At 39.1% G+C, this 23,197-nt stretch overlaps 1 protein-coding gene across 6 annotated transcripts in view; it reads right to left on the bottom strand.

Moving 5' to 3' along the window:
- ARHGAP6 (Rho GTPase activating protein 6) overlaps nt 1-23,197 on the bottom strand; it is a 543,203-nt gene that overhangs the window by 187,548 nt on the left and 332,458 nt on the right. Inside the window, exon 1 of one of the 6 annotated variants that reach the window (XM_070784357.1) lies at nt 11,436-15,597. The exons of 4 other annotated variants lie outside the window; for them this stretch is intronic. Coding sequence is in view for 1 of the 2 variants with exons in the window: in XM_070784355.1 (XP_070640456.1) it covers nt 11,333-11,347 (15 nt within the window). In the remaining variant the exon portion in view is untranslated. Of the gene's footprint in view, nt 1-11,332; nt 11,355-11,435; nt 15,598-23,197 lie in introns of those variants that run through there. One more of the 6 variants, XM_070784355.1, reaches the window with a different exon arrangement.

Here is a 23,197-nt window from a genome sequence, read left to right as displayed (position 1 = left end):
ATGATGCCATCCAACCGTCTCATCCTCTACTGCCCCCTTTTCTTCCTGCCCTCTATCTTTCCCAGCATCAGGAACTTTTCACATGAGTTGGCTCTTTGCATCAGGTGGCCAAACTTTTGGAGCTTCAGCTTCAGCATCAGTCCTTCCAATGAATATTCAGGGTTGATTTCCTTTAGGATTGAATGGTTTGATCACTTTGCTGTCCAAGGAATTCTCAAGAGTCTTCTCCAGCACATTTCAAAAGCATCAATTCTTCAGTGCTCAGTCTTCTTTCTGGTACAGCTCTCACATGTGTACATGACTACTGGAAAACCATAGCTTTGACTATACAGACCTTTGTTGGCAAAGTGATGTCTCTGCTTTTTAATATGCTGTCTAAGTTTGTCATAGCTTTTCACAGGTATGTCATAGGAGCAAGCAGGATCTTTTTACTAGACAGCATTTACTACACATTGGAATTACAGATTTACTTTTGTTCATTATCTTGTTTCTGCATGGAAAGCTCCATGTGAATCTTATTCACTACTTCATCCCCAGAACCTCAAACAGAACCCAGCACATGATAGACTGTACTGAATGAATGGAGAAGGAAAAAAATAGTTAAAACAGAAGAGCACCAACAGGTTTTTGATGACAGGTCCTGGGGCGGTTCAGGGAGGCACTGACTATGAAGGGGCAGCAGGAGGGAATCTGTGGGGTGGGGGGGATGACAGAACTCTTCTGGGTCCTTATTGTAGTGGTGGTTACACAATTTTATGTATTTGTCAAAACTCAGAATTGTACCCCTCCAAAAGATGGATTTTACTATATGTAAATTAAAAATAAATTAATCAAATTATATGTTTCTGAAACCCAAGTCAACCCAGAATAAATAGAAAATGGGCCAAAGAACTAAACAGACATTTCTCCAAAGAAGACACACAGATGGCTAACAAACACCTGAAAAGATGCTCAACATCACTCATTATCAGAGAAATGCAAATCAAAACCACAATGAGGTACCATCTCACGCTGGTCAGGATGGCTGCGATCCAAAAGTCTACAAGCAGTAAATGCTGGAGAGGGTGTGGAGGAAAGGGAACCCTCTTACACTCTTGGTGGGAATGCAAACTAGTACAGCCACTATGGAGAACAGTGTGGAGATTCCTTAAAAAACTGGACATAGAACTGCCATATGACCCAGCAATCCCACTGCTGGGCATACACACTGAGGAAACCAGAATTGAAAGAGACACTTGTACCCCGATGTTCATCGCAGCACTGTTTATAACAGCCAGGACATGGAAGCAACCTAGATGTCCATCAGCAGACGAATGGATAAGAAAGCAGTGGTACATATACACAATGGAATATTACTCAGCTATTAAAAAGAATACATTTGAATCAGTTCTAATGAGGTGGGTAAAACTGGAGCCTATTATACAGAGTGAAGTAAGTCAGAAAGAAAAACACCAATACAGTATATTAACACATATATATCAAATTTAGAAAGATGGTAATGATGACCCTGTATGCAAGACAGCAAAAGAGACACAGATGTACAGAACAGTCTTTTGGACTCTGTGGGAGAAGGCGAGGGTGGGATGATCTGAGAGAATAGCACTGAAACATTTATATTATCATATGTGAATCAGATCACCAGTCCAGGTTCGATGCATTAGACAGGGTGTTCGGGGCTGGTGCACTGGGATGACCCAGAGGGATGGGATGGGGAGGGAGGTAGGAGGGGGGTTCAGGATGGGGAACACATGTACACCCATGGCGGATTCATGTCAAGTATGGCAAAAACCACTACAACATTATAAAGTAATTAGCCTCCAATTAAAATAAATAAATTTTAAAGTAAAAAACAATAAAGAAATAAAGAATTGCTATATTTTCAAAAAACAAAACAAAACAAAAAAACAGAATAAATCTAAGAATCCAAGTTTCATAGGTTTGGGGCTCTTTTGTGGGGTCAATTAACTTCCCATGTTCATGGTCAAGTAGTGATTCAAACCATACTTGCCCAATTCTCATTTATCAGTTTAAAGAAAGGAAATGGGAAATAAAGATGTGGAGGTTAAACAATACAAGAAAAAACACAGTGGTAAAATAATATTTAAAATAACGTGATAAAATGTCAGCATTTATTTGTGACATTTGGCTGTGTTTGTATTGGCTCACCACAGTGGTGCCTCCCACATATACACCCACAGCTGACCTCTGCTTGGTACAAGTGATAATGACTAAACTTCACATATTATGCTGGCATAATCTATCCCTTCCCTGGAGGGCTGTTGCACACAGGGAATTACAGTTTCACGGCCGAACAATGTTTCTTTCTCAAAATACACCACAGTCAAATTTCATTAGAACGAAGTTATACGGGCTGATAAATTGTTGTCGTTTGCCAAATTATTACTCATATTCACCCAATATTCACCCAATATAAGCCACTGACAAACCCCATTAAATCGGGGGAAAGCAGGATGCAGAGATATTAATAGATTCTTTAGATGTGAGTTGCATTCTCTAAAGTAAGCATATGTCATACAGATTTCATCTTATGACCTTCCTCCCCACCCCCACTATTGACTTTTATCCATTAGAACATGTTGATGGATATACCATTTCAACATGAAATATTTGGATATCTGACTGATTTAGGGAAAGGGAAATGGTGAGATAATTTCCTCTTTTATCAAGCTGAATCACTGAGTTCGCTCTGTTGCTATGCTCGCATAAGTCAATGCCATAGCAACTTCTCGGTTTGCTCTTAAACACTGGAGCAGAACGATGCTATTAGGTATATTTTTTTCAATTCTTGGATTTTATTTGTTCCCTTAGATGTGTAAATTTTATACTTTACAGTACAGGGCTATTTAGTTACCCTTTGGAAGTCTTACATTGTTGACTGCCATATATATCATCAATGCCGGTACAACAGAAGTGCTTACTTGTTGGAAAATTCTCCCATAGTTTCCCTTTACTTTTCTTAATCCCTAGCTCATAATTAAAGTTTGTACTTTGGACAGTATAGACTGGATCTTATTTGGGATTTTGGGGGTAAGGATCCTGAATTTAAATGGGACTGAACTATGCAATATAAAATTCATGAAATACAGAAATGCATGAACTTCTCACAAACTCACTTAAGTAAATTCAGTAGAAGCCTAATTACCCCTTGGTATGTACTAGGAAGTGTGCCAGGTTCTAGAAAGAGATCAAATCTTCACTATCAAGAGATTCAGAAAACATCTAAGAGGCAGAGATAAGAGCATATTCTAGTTTCTATGAGCTCTTGCTGTGGAAAATAAGGGACATGTACTTTGCTTCTTCAGGGTTTAGGTTTTTCACCTACAAAATATGCTGTAATATCTAACTTAAGGCTAGTTTATGAAAATCACAAACCACACCACCTTTATCGCTGCTATCTTTAGAGTGTCATGGGCTGATGAACTGGAAAAGTAATTGACTTGTTTCTGAAATAGGTTTCAGATTCCATGTTTAATTCTATGATTATTTAGCCACCTATGTCAGTATTCCAATTCGTTAAGGAATTAGGATTTGTTATTTAATACAGGCAATAAATTTCCCTGAAATTTTAGATATCCATCCACCCTCCTACAATCATGTGTTAATGTATCCAAAAGTAGGAAAATTCTGTTCAAGTCATTTTTGCTTTAGGCATCTCCTTATAATTTGAAGAATGTGCATCGTGTACCTTAGATGCATTTTAAAATGTCTCAGGGTATTGTCACTTTTTTATTTCTGATAAGGTGGACAGCTGTACATTCTTAACATTGGACTTGTTTTGGACAGGAAGCTTACTGAAGCTAGCTCCTGTTGCTCTTAGAAGTGGGAGCAAATGGTTTGATTTCATAGGTCTGTCCTGACTGTAATCATGGAACTGGAAGGTTCTTGTACTTATTGATGGATTATATTCTAAAATCATGTGTATACTATGATGAAATAGTGCTTGCATTTTTAGGAATATTAACTTGATGCTTTAATAGATAGTCCTGGGATTATGCATTTGAGAAGCTATTACACATTTTACATCTGTAATTCTCAGTGTGTTACCAGGTCCAGAAGAGTCTGTCTCAGCTGGAAGCTCTTGTTAGAAATTTAGAAATTCAAGTGCTTGAACACCACACCAGACCTAGGGAATCAGACACTCTGAGGGTGGGGCCCAGCAGTCTGTATTTTAATAACCCTCCAGGGAATTTCAATGCATGCTCAATTTTGAGAGCTACTGCTTTACATAATTCACATTTTTTATTTGGGATCATACATATACTTAGTTGAGAAATAGTTCTTTTCTTTTTGATGTTGTATCCTTTGTGGCTATTTGCTTGTTTTTGTGTTACTTTTGGTATTCTGAGAAAAGTAGGATTTCTGCCTATCCTAGTGTGGTTAAGACATGAGACCACCTGGTTCCTGAAAAAGTTTAAAGTCACTTTAAAAATGCATTATTAGAGAAATAATAAGAGGATGACTAATTTGAATAATTTAGCAATTTGGGACTGAAGAAATAACAATGGCTTAGAGTTAGGGACTTCAGTCCAACACTTAGAGGTTAAGTAGGAGTTTCTGAACCTCAGCTCAATTGACATAGTGGCATTTGGGGCTGGATAGAGATTTTTTTGTTTTTTTCTTTTTTTCTCATTCTTTTATTTTTGGCCATACTGCACAGCATGTGGGATCTTAGTTCTCCCACCAGGGATCAAACTCATGTCCCCTTCAGTGGAAGTGCGGAGTCTTAACCGCTGGACCTCCAGGGAAGTCCTGGGGCTGGAGAGTTTCATGTTGAGAGGCGAGGCTGTAGGATGTTCACTCACTATAAGCTGGTAGTGTCCTCAACCAACATGTGTCAATCAACTGTCTTATTGTCAAATGTTCCCCTGGCGGGGGCGGGGGGGTGGATAAATAGCCCCCATTCGAGAACCACAGGGTTGAACAACTTTGATCAGTTCCCTAGTCCAGCAGAAATTCTCAACCTTGGCTGCACAGAAGAATCAATGAACTATACTAACACTTTCGGTCCATTCCAGCCTGGTTGTATCAAATCTCTGTGGGTAGGCTCAGGGATCCTTTATCAAAGCTCACCCAGTGGAACTAAGGTTCAGCCAAGACTTATAAGCACTGCACTGACATCACTGTGCCTTAATTTCCTCACCTAGGAGACGATTGCAATACTATCTGTTCTAACCCCCACATGGGACATTCCAAAGATTGAATGACAGAATGTTTGTGAAAGCGTTTGTTCCACAAAGCATTAACTGTGTTAAGGGCAGCAGAGAAAAATAATGCATTTGAATAAGTCACTATAGAAATGAAAAGCTGTCTTCAGTCCTTGATTATGAATTAGGATGATTTATACTCACTGTCTCTTAATCACACATCTCATTTACCACATGGAAGAGATATAGGGAATTTGCAAAGTCTCTCTTGGAAGTAAACTTACAGCATTAATTTAGTCCTGGATGGACAGAAAAATGTATCAAATCAGGTCAAATTGGTCTACTGTGTACCAATGATAATTTGCACATCTAAAATCAATTCGCTAATCTTTCCATCCTTTTGGCTCTCAAGAAATTCACTTTAATAGGTAGGAAAAATGCAGATCCATCTAAAAATAAATTGCCTCTTTAAAAATTGTTAGAATGTGGAAAAATCATACACATTAAAAGTCTGTTATAGGCTTCAGCTGTGTTCATATGTATTATTTATTTTTAAAAAAAGATTAAAATATCTTAAACAATATTAAATATTAAAATTTATTAAAACTGAGGGTCAAATATTTGTGTTTTTTTTTCTGTACTTTTCTTTATGTTTGAAATATTTGACTAAACCTAAAGTGAAAGTCGCTCAGTCCTGTCTGACTCTTTGTGACCCCATGGACTATACAATCCAAGTAATTCTCCAGGCCAGAATACTGGAGTGGGTAGCCTTTCCCTTCTCCAAGGGATCTTCCCAACCCAGGGATCAAACCCAGGTCCCCTGCATTGCAGGCGAATTTTTACCAGCTGAGCCACCAGGGAAGCCCTAAACCTAAAAGAGGATGATAAGATTAGTTTGAACAAAGCACCAGAGAATACTCTAAAGGAAAATAAAGATGAAAATATATGTTTCACTTGGTGTCAGGTGACCAAGGAAACTCCACAAGGATGGAGAAACCAGCTATAGGCAAAGGGGCTTCATCTCACTGACTCAGTTTACATTGTTGGCATATTCAGGTAGGGGATGTCAGGCCTTTGACACTGAAGTTCAGTTTTGAACTTGCCCAACATATAAGGAAATGTTATTAGTTTATTTTTGTCAAATGTTCTACTAGCTTTTAAACTAAGCAACCTATCATGAAATGTCTGCTTCTACCCTCCTGTGCATGCGTGCTCAGTCACTTCAGTCGCATCCGACTCTTTGCAACCCCGTGGACTGTAGCCTGCCAGGCTCCTCTGCCCATGGATCTCCAGCCAAGAATACTGGAGTGGATTGCCATTCCCTTTCCAGGGGATCTTCCCAACCCAGAGATTCGAACCCGCATCTCCTACTTTGCAGGCAGGTTCTTTACCATTGATCCACTAGGGAAGCCCTGGCAAACTTCAGCCTGAGGACCAAATCCAGTTTGCCATCTGTTTCTATAAACACGGTATTAATTTAATACAGCTTGGTGTCTCTGGATGCTTTCAGTTACAGAGTTGAGTAGTTGCAATAAAAATCTGTGTGGCCCCAAAACCTAAAATATTTACCACCTCACCCTTTACAAAAAACTTTCCTAACTCCTGTCCTAGAATGTTAACATATATAATTTTCCTTTAGATTGAAATAATAAGTAATTGGACAAAATAAAATGTTTTACAATGATTTTTATATTGTAGTCATGTGGTAATATACAATTTATACTATATTTTCCTTTTAATACCAATAAACCAATTATAAAGATTACAGTGTTAATTACCACATTTTCACTTTAAAAAAACTAATGTGGTTACCAAAAAACTTAACAGTGGATGTGTTGATGATTAATTATTTAATATGTTGTTAAAATATCACTGTTTGACTGTGTCTCAAACTGGCCCTTTCCTAAAGTAAAATTATTTTTCTTGTTTAGTTATTTTCAGTTTAATAACTGCATTATAGGTAAAAACAGTTATGGAAATTTATTGACAAAGAATTCTTCACTTTTGAAAGAAATGAAAAGTCATATTTGCATGCTAAGGAGAAATGTACAGTAACAATGTCTTTCAGTCCTTATAAATAATTACCTTAATAGACAGTAAAGATGACATGTATGTGTCAATATAAGTAATAGCTTATTTTTAGTTCATTTCACATGTCCAGACTTTCCAGTGTTTGGGGAAATTTTAAGAAAAGGAGATACATTTGTAGCTACATAAAATTGTATCATTCCCAGAAGCCTCATAAACTGAAAATGAGACCTTAATGATCTCCTCAAAATGACCTCAATATAGGAAAATGGTAAGTAATACAACAAAGAGAATACAGAACTATGGTTGCCAAGGCAACCATAATCATAATTCCTTTGAATTTTACTGAAGCATTCACTGCAGTTCAATCTAAGTTCATCATTCCTTAAGAAGCTTATATAAATTCAAAGTACTTATTATCTACAGCAGTATCATTCTAATCAAGCAGATGATGACAGGCATGTAGAACAGGAACTGAAATGCCCATGGCATTCGCATTATGGAAGAAAGATGGGAAAACGACACTTGCTAGTATGCGATGGCCAAGAGAACATTTCTTTCCATTCTGTTCCATTCAAGACACACTTGTGGCACTACATAGATAGTCTCATACATAGATAATGGAATAAACACAGATTAAATGAGCTACAATCTCCTTGTAGATGCCCACGGCTCTAGAGAACTATGACAAACTATAGAATGGCTCATAGACACAATCCACAGATTACCATTTGAAGACCTTTTCCCTAAAGGTAAATACGTGTGACCATCACTTTGCCTTCCAAGTAAAGAAAATAAAATCTTTTCCGTAAAATTTTGAGGAAGCTATTATTGCTCATTTGTATCTCATTTAATGCTATCATTAGGACTGAAGAGGATATTGTTTACTCCAGGCAATGTCAATATCTGGGAGGTTGGGCAGCCAGAGTGCCTTGATGGACGCTAAACAATCTCTGCTTGTATTCTCCAACCCAGACACTCCCCAGTCTGAAAGTTTGTAAAGATGGCTGGATGTGTGAAAGTCTAAATGCATTTGCCCATGGAAACAATGGTATACATAGTTGTTCTGGTCCCCAGGCCAGCTGATATGGTCTCATTTAATCCATAACACACTAGAAATGCAGAGTGGGAAATATAAGTGGGAACACCATTCTTCTCAGAGTCTGGAAAAGAGAGAAGACTGTCCATCATGGTATGCATAAATGAGCACTGGGTAGGGTACAGAGGTCCCTGCATGTGCGCCTAGGTCAGAGAACATCTCCTGGGAATACCACTTTCTGGATCCATCTCAGCAGCCTGGCCCACTGTAGAAACTCCATCCATATCTTGCTGGATAAATAAAATAATGAGCACTTTGCCATGTAATTCTGGGCTAGTCATTTTAGCATTTCTGAGATTCTCCTTCCCTGTAAATTAGATATTTGGAAAGAGTAGCCCAGGCACTATGCTTGTCTTGTTCTCCATTTATGGGTAACTCATTTGACCCCTGTTTTCTTTTTTTTGATACTATGGGGATAACAATGGTTCCCACAAGGGGCAGAAGATGTATCATGAAGATGGAGATGGAGTTAGAATAAGCCTTTTACCACTGGTAGAGAATGGAATATTATGGTTTTGGAAAGGAAGCTGCTGAAAAAATAGACACCTGCCAGCCTCTTTCACTGAACCAATAATGCAATAACAAACACTTCCCAAATACATACTCACAGCAAAGTCCTTTTTTAATAATTCCCATCCCATCTTTCTAGTGTCTCCTTTCCTTGACTTTTTCCCTTTATGTCTTTTCTTTCTTAGACGCTTACCACCATCTCACTTACTTTATTTTCTGCTGTCTATTTATTGGATATCCCCTGGCAAATAGCTCCAATACTTTGGCCACCTGATACGAAGAACTGACTCATTGGAAAAGACCCTGATATTGGGAAAGAATGAGGGTACGAAGAGAAGGGAGCAACAGAGGATGAGATGGTTAGATGACATTATCAACTCAATGGACATGAGTTTGAGCAAACTCCAGGAGATGGTGAAGGATAGGGAAGCCTGGAATGCTGCAGTCCATGGGGTCACAAAGAGTTGGACACAACTGAGCAACTGAACAACAACATTAAGTATGCAATAACATTACATTTAAAAAATTTAAAATATTTTAAAATTTATTTTAAAATATTGCTAAAAAATACTAACCATCACCCGAGCCTTCAGCAGGTTATAGTATTAATAGTAACATCAAAGGTCACTGATCACAGACCACCATCACAAATATGAAAATAACGAAAACGTTGGAATTATTGTGAGAATTACCTAACTGTGACACAGGGACACAAAGTAAACAAATAATGTTGAAAAAAGAAATGGTGCAGATAAATCTGCTTGTCACAGGGTTGCCGCAACCCTCAATCTGTGAAAAAAGCATTATCTATGAAGCGTGATAAAGTGAAGCTCAAAAGATGAGTGATGCCTGTAAACATGTAGAAAAATGGAATGCTGCTTGGATTTTGGGCTATATACTGAAGCCAGGGAGCCACCCTGGTACAGTGAAAACAGCTCAAGGCAGGAGACACCAGACTCTCAAATCAGGGGGTGTGCGTTTGAATTTCTGCTCTGCCTCCTAAAGCCTATTGACTTTGAGCAGTTAGAGAACCTCCTATGTTTCAGTTTTATCATTTTAAAAACTGGAATATGATCCATGCCTTGCAAAACTGTTGTGAGAATTAAACGAAAAGATGGAAGTAAACCCAGGAAACTGAAGCCCTTTAACAGGTGACAGCCATTCTCACTGTTGCTCATGGCCCTCCTAGCCCTGTCCTCACTACAGCCGCCTTACTCAAGCCCCTTAATCCCTCTGGTCTCCAGTTCCCTTTCCTACACAATAAGCGACTGGGTTAGAAGGATTCCAAATAGATCTGCCACTTTGAAAACCCGATACACTTCATTTTACTTCCCCAAGTATGTAATTATGGGACTGGGTGAAATAGACCTTTTAGAGATAATCTAGATTGATCTAGAGAGGCTTATTAAGTATGATGAATTGTCTGTGTTATAATTCTATACTCATAATCTTAAAGTATAATTTTTATTTAAAAAAAATCCTTCTGGAAGAAAAGTTTTCCATGTCTCAGCAATTCCAACTGCAGATAGTTTTTCAATGCTTGGGCTGAAGGGCCCAATATTATAAGTATAAATGTCATTAGGTGCTGAAAACTTCCTTTTGCATTTATGACTGTGTCCCAAAACAGAATCCTAGAAAAGAGAAGTGTGGTTCATAAATACTGAGAGGCCTCCTAAGAATCCAGTAGGATTTCATATACATTTCAGTTGATTTATATTTAAATTTGTTATTCATTTACAAGTTCCCACAGGCTACAGAGTCAGACATGACTGAGCGACTAATACTACTACTACATTTATAGTGTCCCAAACAGGATGAGCTTGACAACTTGTGAATCATAAAAAAAGGAAGAAAATCAAGTTACTAAACAAATTATTTTCCCTTTGAGTCATATGCAGCCCATAAGATAACTCTGACGCAGCACTTATAACACAGACATATTTACTTAAGATGAACAGAAAACAATTTCCTTGCTGCCATCTAGCCTTTAAAAATCCTTTTAAAAATTTATATATTCAAAGAGCTTCCAGGGGAAAAAAATCTTTTAGGTCTGTAACTTCTGCAGAAAAAATGGCCTGAAATATTTCCAAATACACTACTGAGAAAGTGCTCTCTTGAGTACAAACACAATTTTTAATATCTTAAAGCATATCTTGGTTTGAACAACACACCTTTGGGTCGTATTCAAAGTACACAACTTTGGATCAAATTCAAATTATGCTCACACACACACACACACACACCACGGTACCACCCACTTCTCTTATTTCCTCCTACAACCAGAAAACGGAGTGTTGTACTGCAACAGCACACACCCTTTCAATTTGCATAAATATAATGCCTTTAACCCATTAAAGAAGCACAAAAACATCATCAGGGCTGAAATCAGTCAAAATGAATAATACATGTTTAAAATAAAAATAAGCCTGTAATTTTAATGTAAAATTTACATGGATAAATAGCTACTATGTTAAAATAAACATCTGCATCACACAATTAAATATAAGTGGCCTAGGAATGCCCAACTTACAAATATCCTGTACATGGGAACAGTCAACCCAAGCGAGCGGACCAGGACCAGGGCAGGCTTTCCCCAGACTTGAAGTTGGGAGAAGAATTTCCCTAGGATTCACCTTAGTCTCTTCCTGCTGGATACCGACGATGGCAGTGATCAGAGAAGGGGGAAATGGGTAGCCATGATTCTCAAGCCACCACAGTACTCCCTTCCCACCATGCTCACCAAGGAATCCATTTCCTATAAATGTTACAAAGAGTGCCTGGGTTCCCAGGCCGGTCCATCAGAAGTCCGCTGGACCCAAAGTGCAGCTGGAACTGTGCTATTAATACCAGGCTGACTTCCCATTTGGAAGCCAACTCCAGTCCTGACAGTGCTCGTCAGCTCTGTTATGGTTAAATGGATTTGTAGGCGGTCCTGGGAGCCTGCCAGTTAGAACATCCTTTCTGTGGGAAAATTCCTGTGAGGCCCAAACAACTCACTGACAAACACAGTTGTAGTAGACCACATGTTGGGAGACCCTTAGGCATTGACAAATCAATCCTCACCCTTTCCTTCTGGAAATGCCTGGGTGAGTATTATAGTAAACCCTTGCACAAATAAACATACGGCAGGACCAACAGTCGGCACATGACCTGCTCCGTGGTAACCAGTGGGTATTTTTGCTATCATCATTAATGTGACAACAGATCTACTCCTCCCGTGATGCACACATGTACATGCATATAGACACCTCACATACATGCACACATACACACTGCACTATACAATGCTCCATGCAAATACGTTTCCATCTATACAGAAATGTCTGTCTTCTCTTGAGGAAAAGATGAACCATAATCCAGGCCTGAGCTCTGTACTCTAAATGGTGTTCTCTTGCTTGTACTTGATTGTGGGGATTGATTTGCTCTTGTTAATCCTCATTCTTAACTGACTCTCCCAAGTCCAAAAGACAACTGTGGGACAACGAGGCAAAGTATGGGACAGGAAGTGAAAGAATCATAATCAAGATTAGTGTGTGCATGCGTGTGCTCTCAGTCGTGTCTGACTCTTTGCAAACCCCATGGACTGTAGTCCACCAGACTCTGTTGTCCATGGAATTTTCCAGGCAAGAATACTGGAGTGGGTTGCCATTTGCTACTCCAGAATCAAGTTTAGACTTGGGACCTAAGTAACATCATGTTCGAATCAACAGAGAAACTCACTATTACATAATAGTCCTCTTATATTAGTGAAACGTGTGCAAAAGTACTGCTCTCATCAATGGCAGGAAGAATTAGGTACAACCTGATAAAACAATTTCAAATAGTGCCCCCCCCCCTCACACACAGCTAATAAGGCAACAGAGGAGATGTTGGATAATTACACTAGGAAATGAAGGATATTCCCAGCCTAGGCACCTTAAAAACACACACTGTTAACCAGTCCAAATGAAGCAATGGATCTACAGAAGCACGTATATCCAGTATACCCTCAGTTGATCTAGCAAAAGAAGCCAAGGCCTTTATTATTTACTTAAAGACAGCATAGGAACCATCGAAGATCAGGGTAGTGTATGAAAGAGCAGAGGGTCTTCCAGATGTGCTATCTTATGTCACATACTCAGTCATTAAGCAAAAGGCAAGGGCAAAGACAGGGATCAAGCTCACTGTGGTGACTTGTCTTCCAGGGAGAGGGCCAGAAGAGAGATTTCAGCAACCTGAATCAACTCCTTTAATTCTCCAATACAGAGCCATAAATGACACTCCAGCTTTGTTGTTAAATCTTTCTCACTTAACCATCCAAAGGATAAAATATTCTAGCACCATGGAGAATCCAAAGTGAAGTAAGAGCAGACTTGAGTTTAGTTCTTAAAATAAATGCCCAAGAATGATCTTTCAAGTTGGCATATCAAATATCGATATATGTATACTTTGTACTAAGTATACAAAATATGTTTACTCAGGCAGATGTATATATACTGTGTATATGTGTATGAATACATACAATTTGTCCATATAATGTAGATATTAACCCACCTGAAAAATGCCTTCAATGTGTATTAATGAGTACAACCATATTCAGTTCCACAGCCATCCATGGGTAGCTAATTAGAAATTAGAGCCTTACTAAGTAACACGTTTCCAAACTGAAGGTAAGTTATAAGTATGCACATCTGCTTCAGTTGTGAAATGCACTATCCTTGGCACTATTGCACATGTTTCAACAAAAATCTGCCCTCCGGGGTAGACAGAGCTCCTTGAAATATTCAGTCTGATCAATACACAAAGGTAAGCCCCGCCCCTCCAAAGGGGTTCTCTTAAGACATTTGGAAAGACAGCAAGAAAGAATTTCCCCATCCAAGTTAGGTTAACTTGCATGCTGGTGTGGAGCTGGAGAAGGTATTAATTTCACACAGAGCTTTCTCCCAGGCAAAAGTATTTTAAGATAAAAACAGTGGGGAACAAAGTTCTAATTTCAAGTCACCCTGAAAACTAAGCTCCTTCTTTTCAGGGAATTTACCCAGCTTGATGAGTGCTTAGAAGTCTTCAGTGTTGATGTATTTGCTGGAGTATCCTCATTTGACCAGAAGCAATCTGTCTCAGGCAACAGTAAAACTGCCACTATACTGAAAAAAAAATTATGGGTGGCATGTATGTCAACCTGGGCTCAGGTGTCCCAAGGGCCACACTTATTTCTCAACAGTTGATCACATCAAGTTTAGGATGAGTTTGAATATCTGACACGTGGCCCAAATGAATTTTACCCTGATTCCCTCACTCCTTGTTTCGATTCCCTCTTCCCTAATTGTTCTACTTACTTTTAGGTCAGTCTCCTTTACCTCATCATTGGGGAAGGTATGCCCATACAGTGGTGTACCTTCACCAATAAAGGGTCTAGGATTTCTAACAAGACAATCATCTTTTGTGACTGCATCGGGTATACTTTTCATGCAAAGAGATGCTCAGAATACCTGAAAGGACAGGGCATCTAACATTTTTACTGTTGTTGTCAAGCTAACAAAACAGGTTCAATATGTGATGCCAACTGGCTAATAAATGGTTATACACACACACACACACACACACACACACACACACATACATATACATACAAGATGGCAAGAGTGAACGCCAACATTTTAGGAATCAGTGAACTAAAATGAAATGGAATGGGTGAATTTAACTCAGATGACCATTATATCTGCTACTGTGGGCAAGAATCCCTTAGAAGAAATGGAGTAGCCATCATGGTCAACTAAAGAGTCTGAATTGCAGTACTTGGATGCAAAAACAACAGAATTATCTATGTTTGTTTCCAAGGCAACCCATTCAATATCACAGTAATCCAACTCTGTGCCCTGACTCATAATGCTGAAGAAGCTGAACTTGAACGGTTCTATGAAGACCTACAAGACCTTCTAGAACTAATACCCCAAAACTATGTCCTTTTCATTATAGGGGATGGGAATGCAAAAGTAGGAAGTCAAGAAACACCTGGAGTAACAGGCAAATTTGGCCTTGGAGTACAGAATGAAGCAGGGCAAAGGCTAATAGAGTTTTGCCAAGAGAAAGCACTGGTCATAGCAAACACCCTCTTCCAAAAACACAAGAGAAGACTCTACACATGGACATCACCAGATGGTCAATACTGAAATCAGATTGACTATGTTATTTGCAGCCAAATATGGAGAAGCTCTATACAGTCAGCAAAAACAAGACCGGGAGCTGACTGTGGCTCAGATCATGAACTCCTTATTGCCAAATTCAGACTGAAATTGAAGAAAGTAGGGAAAACCACTAGACCATTCAGGTATGACCTAAATCAAATCCCTTATGATTATACAGTGGAAATGAGAAATAGATTTAAGGGACTAGATCTGATAGAGTGCCTGATGAACTATGGATGGAGGTTTGTGACATTGTACAGGAAACAGGGATCAAGACCATCCCCATGGAAAAGTAATGCAAAAAAGAAAAATGGTTGTCTGAGGAGGCCTTACAAATAGCTGTGACAAGAAGACAAGCGAAAAGCAAAGGAGAAAAGGAAAGATATAAGCATCTGAATGCAGTGTTCCAAAGAATAGCAAGGAGACATAAGAAAGCCTTCCTCAGTGATCAATGCAAAGAAATAGAGGAAAACAACAGAATGTGAAAGACTAGAGATCTCTTCAAGAAAATTAGAGATACCAAGGGAACATTTCTTGCAAAGATGGGCTTGATAAAGGACAAAAATGGTATGGACCTCACAGAAGCAGAAGACATTAAGAAGAAGTGGCAAGAATATACAGAAGAACTGTACAAAAAAGATCTTCATGACCCAGATAATCATGATGGTGTGATCACTCACCTAGAGCCAGACATCCTGGAATGTGAAGTCAAGTGGGCCTTAGAAGGCATCACTACGAACAAAGCTAGTGGAGGTGATGGAATTCCAGTTGAGCTATTTCAAATCCTGAAAGATGATGCTGTGAAAGTGCTGCACTCAATATGCCAGCAAATTTGGAAAACTCAGCAGTGGCCACAGGACTGGAAAAGGTCAGTTTTCATTCCAATCCCAAAGAAAGGCAATGCCAAAGAATGCTCAAACTACTGCACAATTGCACTCATCTCACATGCTAGTAAAGTAATGCTCAAAATTCTCCAAGCTAGGCTTCAGCAATACATGAACCGTGAACTTCCAGATGTTCAATCTGGTTTTAGAAAAGGCAGAGGAACCAGAGATCAAACTGCCAACATCTGCTGGATCATGGAAAAAGCCAGAGAGTTCCAGAAAAACATCTATTTCTGCTTTATTGACTATGCCAAAGCCTTTGACTGTGTGGATCACAACAAACTAGAAAATTCTGAAAGAGATGGGAATAGACCACCTGACCTGCCTATTGAGAAATCTGTATGCAGGTCAAGAAGCAAGAGTTAGAACTGGACACGTAACAACAGACTGGTTCCAAATAGGGAAAGGGGTACATCAAGGCTGTATATTGTCACCCTGGTTATTTAACTTACATGCAGAGTACATAATGAGAAACACTGGGTTAGATGAAGCACAAGCTGGAATCAAGATTGCTGGGAGAAATATCAATAACCTCAGATATGCAGACGATACCACCCTTATGGCAGAAAGTGAAGAACTAAAGAGCCTCTTGATGAAAGTAAAAGAGGAGAGTGAAAAAGTTGGCTTAGAACTCAACATTCAGAAAACTAAGATCATGGCATCCAGTCCTGTCACTTCATGGCAAATATACGGGGAAACAGTAGAAACAGTGATAGACTTTATTTTGGGGGGCTCTAAAATTACTGCAGATGGTGATTGCAGCCATGAAAGTAAAAGATGCTTACTCCTTGGAAGAAAGCTTATGACCAACCTAGATAGCATATTAAAAAGCAGAGACATTACTTTGCCAACAAATGTCCATCCAGTCAAAGCTATGGTTTTTCCAGTAGTCATGTATGGATGTGAGTTGGATCATAAAGAAAGCTGAGCACCAAAGAATTGATGCTTTTGAACTGTGGTGTTGGAGGAGACTCTTGAGAGTCCCTTGGACTGCAAGGAGATCAAACCGTAAAGGAAATCAGTCCTGATTATTCATTGGAAGGACTGATGCTGAAGCTGAAACTCCAATACTTTGGCCACCTGATGCGAAGAACTGACTCACTGGAAAAGACCCTGATGCTGGGGAAGATTGAAGTCAGGAGAAGAAGGGGACAACAGAGGATGAGATGGTTGGATGGCGTCACTGACTCAATGGACATGAGTTTGAGTAAACTCTAAGCTGGTGATGGACTGGGAGGCCTGGCATGCTGCAGTCCATGGGGTTGCAAAGAGTAGGACATGACTGAGTGACTGAACTGAAATGAACATGTACTTACACACCTGGAGGAGGGCATGGCAACTCACTCCAGTATTCTTGCCTGGAGAATCCCATAGACAGAGGAGCCTGGAGGGCTGCAGTCCAGTGGGTTGCAGAGAGTCCGACATGACTGAAGCAACTTAGCACGTGCACACACACACACACATAGTGATATGGTGGAGTGGGTAGGTAGCCTTTACCATCTCACAGTTCTTCAGTGGTTTTACTTATCTACCAAAGAGAATCTAATAGTTGTGAATGCCCAAACCGGTGAGGGTCAGTATATAACACCTAACCCTACAAGATTGGTGTGATGATTAAATGAGATAATAATTGCCAAGCATTTAAGACAGAACCTGGCATCTAGAAAGAGATACAACCACCATCACCACAATCACCATCATCATCATTACTATCATTATAATCATCATTACTACCACTACTACTACACCATCATCACCATTTTGACTATTAATTATAGGATTTTAGTTAAGAAAGGAATGTGCCCTATGATAGAGTAAACTCAAAGGTAAACACAGTAATATATAGTTCTTGTATTTACAGGGGTGCCCCAGTAGTATATCAGCCTCAATATATTTTCCGCATGGATGACTCCAAAAGGTTTAGGTAAATGACCAATTTCAGTGAAAGTGAAAGTGAAGGTGAAGTCGCTCAGTTGTGTCCGGCTGTTTGCGACTCCATGGACTGTAGTCTATCAGGCTCCTCCGTCCATGGGATTTTCCAGGCAAGAGTGCTAGAGTGGATTGCCATTTCCTTCTCCAGGGGATCTTCCTGACCCAGGAATCGAGCCTGGGTCTCCCGCATTGCAGGCAGACGCTTTACCGTCTGAGCCATTTTTCTTTTTTTTTGGAAATTTACCAGATATAACATGTAGCAGAAATGGTTACACATTCAAATGGATGTAAAAACGATGAATATCATGTACTAATAACTAGAAAGAATAGATAATAGGAGAGAGAATTAGTGTTTTAAACTATAATTTAAACTTATAATAATTTAATTAGATCAAAAGTTTAGAATGAGACTAAGACAAAAAGAATAAAAAAATTAGAGAGAAGTCTGCATTTAAGGAGGCCTGGCGTGCTGCAATTCATGGGGTCACAAAGAGTCGGACACAACTGAGCGACTGAACTGAACTGAAAATTAATTTGGGATAGAGAAGCCATTTGAGGAAGAGGTAGAGCTCTTAGATTGTCCACGAAGCTCAAATGAAGTCTGACAAAAGTGCTAAACCAGGTAACGGAAACTTGGACAGCATGAAAAGAACTTTAGAATCCAACCTGATAAAAATAGTAATGCAATGTACTCCATGCAGGTCAGGGCACTCCTGGAGCATCAAACTGTGTTCTGGAGGCCACACCTTTGGAAGACATTGACCCATCCAGCAAGCCCTGAAGGGAGCAGTGTGGATGGGGGAGAGAAAGTTCTAGATATATCATCATTAATAAATCTATTAATTTCACAAATGGATTTGAGTCTGTTTAGTCTGGAGTGGTGAGACTTCCCAGGTGGCTCAGAAGGTAAACAATCTGCCTGCAATGCAGGAGGCCTGGGTTCAATACCTGGGTTGGGAAGATCCTCTGGAGAAGGGAATGGCTACCCACTCCAGTATTCTTGCCTGAACAAGTCCATGGACAGAGGAGCCTGGCAGACTACAGTCCCTGGGGTCGCAAAGAGTCAGACACAACTGAGAGACTTTCACACATTACAGTCTGGAGTGGCAGAGACTGTGAGGTACGAGAAATGCTGGCTTAAAATAGTTGAGTGGCCATCAAGGGAATTCAGTAGTACATCTGGCCTATCTTTCAAGAGAGCAGATTTCAAATGACTGAATGGGAATTCCTGGGAGTAGGCCTGGACCTTTCCCCAGGAGATTCTTTCTAAAGAAAACATTTACCCATGGATAAGTGGCTTAGGGGGAAGAGAACTCTTTAAATTCAGAGGTTCGTGTAGCTAACCATTTGATCATCTATTACCAGTGTAGATAAAATGGATTCCTACTTTGGGTGAGAGGCCAAGTACATGATCTCTGAGGTTGCACCACCAAGATTCAATTCTCCTACACTGTTTTGATGAAATATATGAAGAAGAGGCATAAAAAACCCCAGGGGTTCCCTTGTGGCTCAGCTGGTAAAGAATCTGCCTTCAATGTGGGACACCTCGGTTCGATCCCTGGGTTGGGAAGATCCCTTGGAGAAGGGAAAGGCTACCCACTCCAGTATTCTGGCCTGGAGAATTCCATTGACTATGCAGTCCATGGGGTCACATAGAGTCAGACACGACTAAGCGAGTTTCACTTCCCTTCATGAAGAAGAGGCAAGGGTTCATTAAGGGAGAAGAGGATGCTTAAAAATGAGAGAGAAGAAATTTATTGATGGCTTTGTGTGGTTGAGGTGTGTAGCAAGTGGTGTAGTCTCCATGATAAGTGGATTCATGTTAATTAATTAATAAAGGCCTGAACCAAACTTTAGAATTTTAAGGCTGGTCCTAGGAATGATGCCTCATGCTTTTCCATGTTCCCTACAATATCTTAGGTAGTAGCCATGTGGTAGGTGTTCACCAACCACTTGCTGCTTGGTTAACTTTCCATTTTTTCTTCAGGGGATTCAGGTTAAAGAATGAGGAATAATCAGCCAGCAGTGGAAACTGGTTTGATAAAGTGGCTATTTGCTTGACTGCTTTCACTAGGGTGTATGACTCTAACCTGACTGGAAGTATTTTGATGTCAGAATGATAAAAATTGCTTTGGCTGTTTTGTGGCAAAATATCATAGTATCAATACGTTTGTTTGTTTGTTTTGGCCATGCCATGCATTCGGCATGTAGGATCTTAGTTCCCCAATTGTTTCCCCTTCAGTGGAAGCATGGAATTCTATCCACTGGACTGCCAGGGAATTCCCTAGGGTTTTTTCCTTAAACACTTTCATCACTGCTAAATTTTTTGCCTTTTGAAAAACATTGTTATACTTTTTTATATCTGGTGGGACATTAATGAATTTTGCTAGACTGTGATTCAGTACTGTAGTGATTTAATATAATTACTTGATATAACATTCTAAGATACATGGCATATATTTTATTATGTGCACATTTTAATATCTAATAAAACTTTCTAGAAGATTTACATCCATCTATTCACTACATAGTTAAATTACATCAAAAGAAATTGAGAATTTATCACATAATTAAATAACATAAAATATCCACCTTGCTTTGACCCAGAAATGAGGAAAATGATGTTATAGTGTTAAACAAGTTTAGAACATTATCACAGGGCATATTTGTTAGAAGGCATGATATCTTCAAATATTCCCTTTGCCTCTTTATTCCTATGTTGGTAATACACTTAGTACTAACTGAGACTGTGCCTCTAATTAATTTGTTTTCACCTTTTGTTGCTGGGGAATTTCATCATAGCTATATTACCTGCCAGTAGATGATAGTTCAGGTCAACTGAGAATGCTACCGCATTCTCTCCTGCAGTCTCTGAGTATTTCACTGTGGATTTTAATTGCAATAGCATGCTTATAACCGAACCCCAAACTGCACTGAATTGGGAAGTCATTTTCTTTTAGTCACCTTTTATAATTAATATGAAAATAACAGATACATACACAATGCATCATTCTTCACATTTCATCATTGGACTTAATCACTGCCAGAGCATTGAGGATGGATGAAATCCAAGGGGCTCTGATTCACGGGATTCTTGACTTTTCTCTCATTCAGTTGGTGGGAAACTCTCTTCAAGTTAGATGAGGGATACAGTTAGAGAAATCTGCACCCTACACTCTCAGAATTTGGCTCCTTTCTTTATTGGTCTTCAAATCTGATATGTATTTTGGTCAGTTGATCAGACTTCTAATTCTATCCACTGCATTCAAATAGCTATAGTACTTTTTCTCCTTTCTTTCCCCAAGTTTGCAGTATTCTCAGGTATAGAGTCCCTCTGGCTAGTGGCACAGGACTGTCTGAATGCCAAAAAGCATCTCTCCTCTGTGCTAATAAGTCATTTAAAGCCCAAGTAGTACCTTGGATATCTATAAGTCATGACCAGTAGTGTCCTAGGGACACAGCGATTTTCCTAATAAATACCTGCTATATGAACAAAGGAGCTAGAAGTACCAACCAGGTATGCTTCTTTTCAAACTTGGGTCTTCACTATGATTTTTTTTTTCAAATTGAGATATAATTCACATACCATAAAATTAACCAATTTGAAGTGTGCAACACTTCATGGCAAATTGATAGGGAAACAATGGAAACAGTGACAGACTTTATTTTGGGGGGCCCCCAAATCACTGCAGATGGTGACTGCAGCCATGAAATTAAAAGACGCTTGCTCCTTGGAAGAAAAGCTATGACAAACCTAGACAGCATATTAAAAAGCAGAGACATTACTTTGCTAACAAAGGTCTGTCTAGTCAAAGCTATGGTTTTTCCAGTAGTCATGTATGGATGTGAGAGTTGGACCATAAAAAAAGCTGAGCGCCGAAGAATTGATGCTTTTGAACTGTGGTGTTGGAGAAGACTCTTGAGAGTCCCTTGGACTGAAAGGAGATCAAACCAGTCCATCCTAAAGGAAATCAGTCCTGAATATTCACTGGGAGGACAGATGCTGAAGTTGAAACTCCAATATTTTGGCCAACTGATGTGAAGAACTGACTCATTGGAAAAGATCCTGATGCTGGGCAAGACTGAAGGCAGGAGGAGAAGGGGACAGCAGAGGATGAGATGGTTGGATGGCATCACTGACTCTATGTACATGAGTTTGAGCAAGCTCCAAGAGTTGGTGATGACAGGGAATCCTGGTGTGCTGCAGTCCATGGGGTCGCAAAGAGTCGGACACAACTGGGTGACTGAACTGAACTGAAAGTGTGCAACTCAATGGGTTTTAGTATATTCATAGACTTGTGCAACAATCACCACAATCAATTTCAGAACATTTTCATCTCCCCAAAGAAACCCATACTCAATAACACATACTCCCCATTCCCATCTCCCCCAGTCCCTGGCAACCATGAATTTCCTTTCACTGTGGATTTGCCTGTTCTGGGTATTGCATATAAATGCAGTCGAACAGTGTGGGCCTCTTGTGTTTACATTCTTTACTTAGTGTGATGTTTTCAAGTCTCATCCATGTTGTAACATTTATCATTCCTTTTTGTGACTGAATAGAATTCTATTATATGCATATATCACATTTGCTTATCCATTTATCACTTGATGGACATTTAGATTCTTTCAATTTTGTGGCTATTATAAATAATGCTGCCATGAACATTCATATACATGTTTCTGTATGGACAAACATTTTCATTTCTCTTAGGAATACATTCAGGAGTGGTATTTCTAGGTCATATGATAATGCTTCTCTTAATTATATCTTGTTTTCCTCATACAGCCATAAATGATCTCAGTCCTTTTGTAAAGTCTCCCATAATTTAGTAATTCTATTGCTTTTTTATAAGAGAAAAATCAGTTAAGGTTATTTCATTCTGTTTTATCATCATAAAGGTCATCCATTCATGTCTAGTAACAGTTTAATGGAAAGTCCTGCAGAAACTCAAAATTAAATCCTATGTATTTATCTTCCTAAAAATAAATTCATCTTAGTTTAGAAAAAAACAGTATGTAAAAGAATGGGTAAATTCTCCATTGATTAGTAATACAAATGGACCAACTGGAATTAGTGATGTCATAAAAAACTTTTTATGTGCAACTTTTTTAGAAATATTCCAGAATACATATAATCACACAGAATAAAAGAAGAAACTTAATTAGAAAATAAGAGGAACATTTATAATTAACAAATTCATTAATTCTGCAAATATCTCTTAAAGGAAAGCTAAAGGTAACTAAACAGTCTTGCTCATAAATATTAAAATTATAACCTCCAAATCTCATGTAACATATACTAAAAGATTTGTTCAGCAGCAAACTTCCGAACACTGTATTTCAATACATTCACTATTCCGCTACCTTAATATAAGCATTATTAAACCCTGTAATTGTGCACTGCATTGCTTC

This window comes from Bos indicus, chromosome X (genome assembly GCF_029378745.1).
Source record: "Bos indicus isolate NIAB-ARS_2022 breed Sahiwal x Tharparkar chromosome X, NIAB-ARS_B.indTharparkar_mat_pri_1.0, whole genome shotgun sequence".
Classification (NCBI taxonomy): Eukaryota; Metazoa; Chordata; class Mammalia; order Artiodactyla; family Bovidae; genus Bos; species Bos indicus.
The sequence above is the reverse complement of the archived record's forward strand: the minus strand, read 5'-3'. Positions and strand labels throughout refer to the sequence as shown.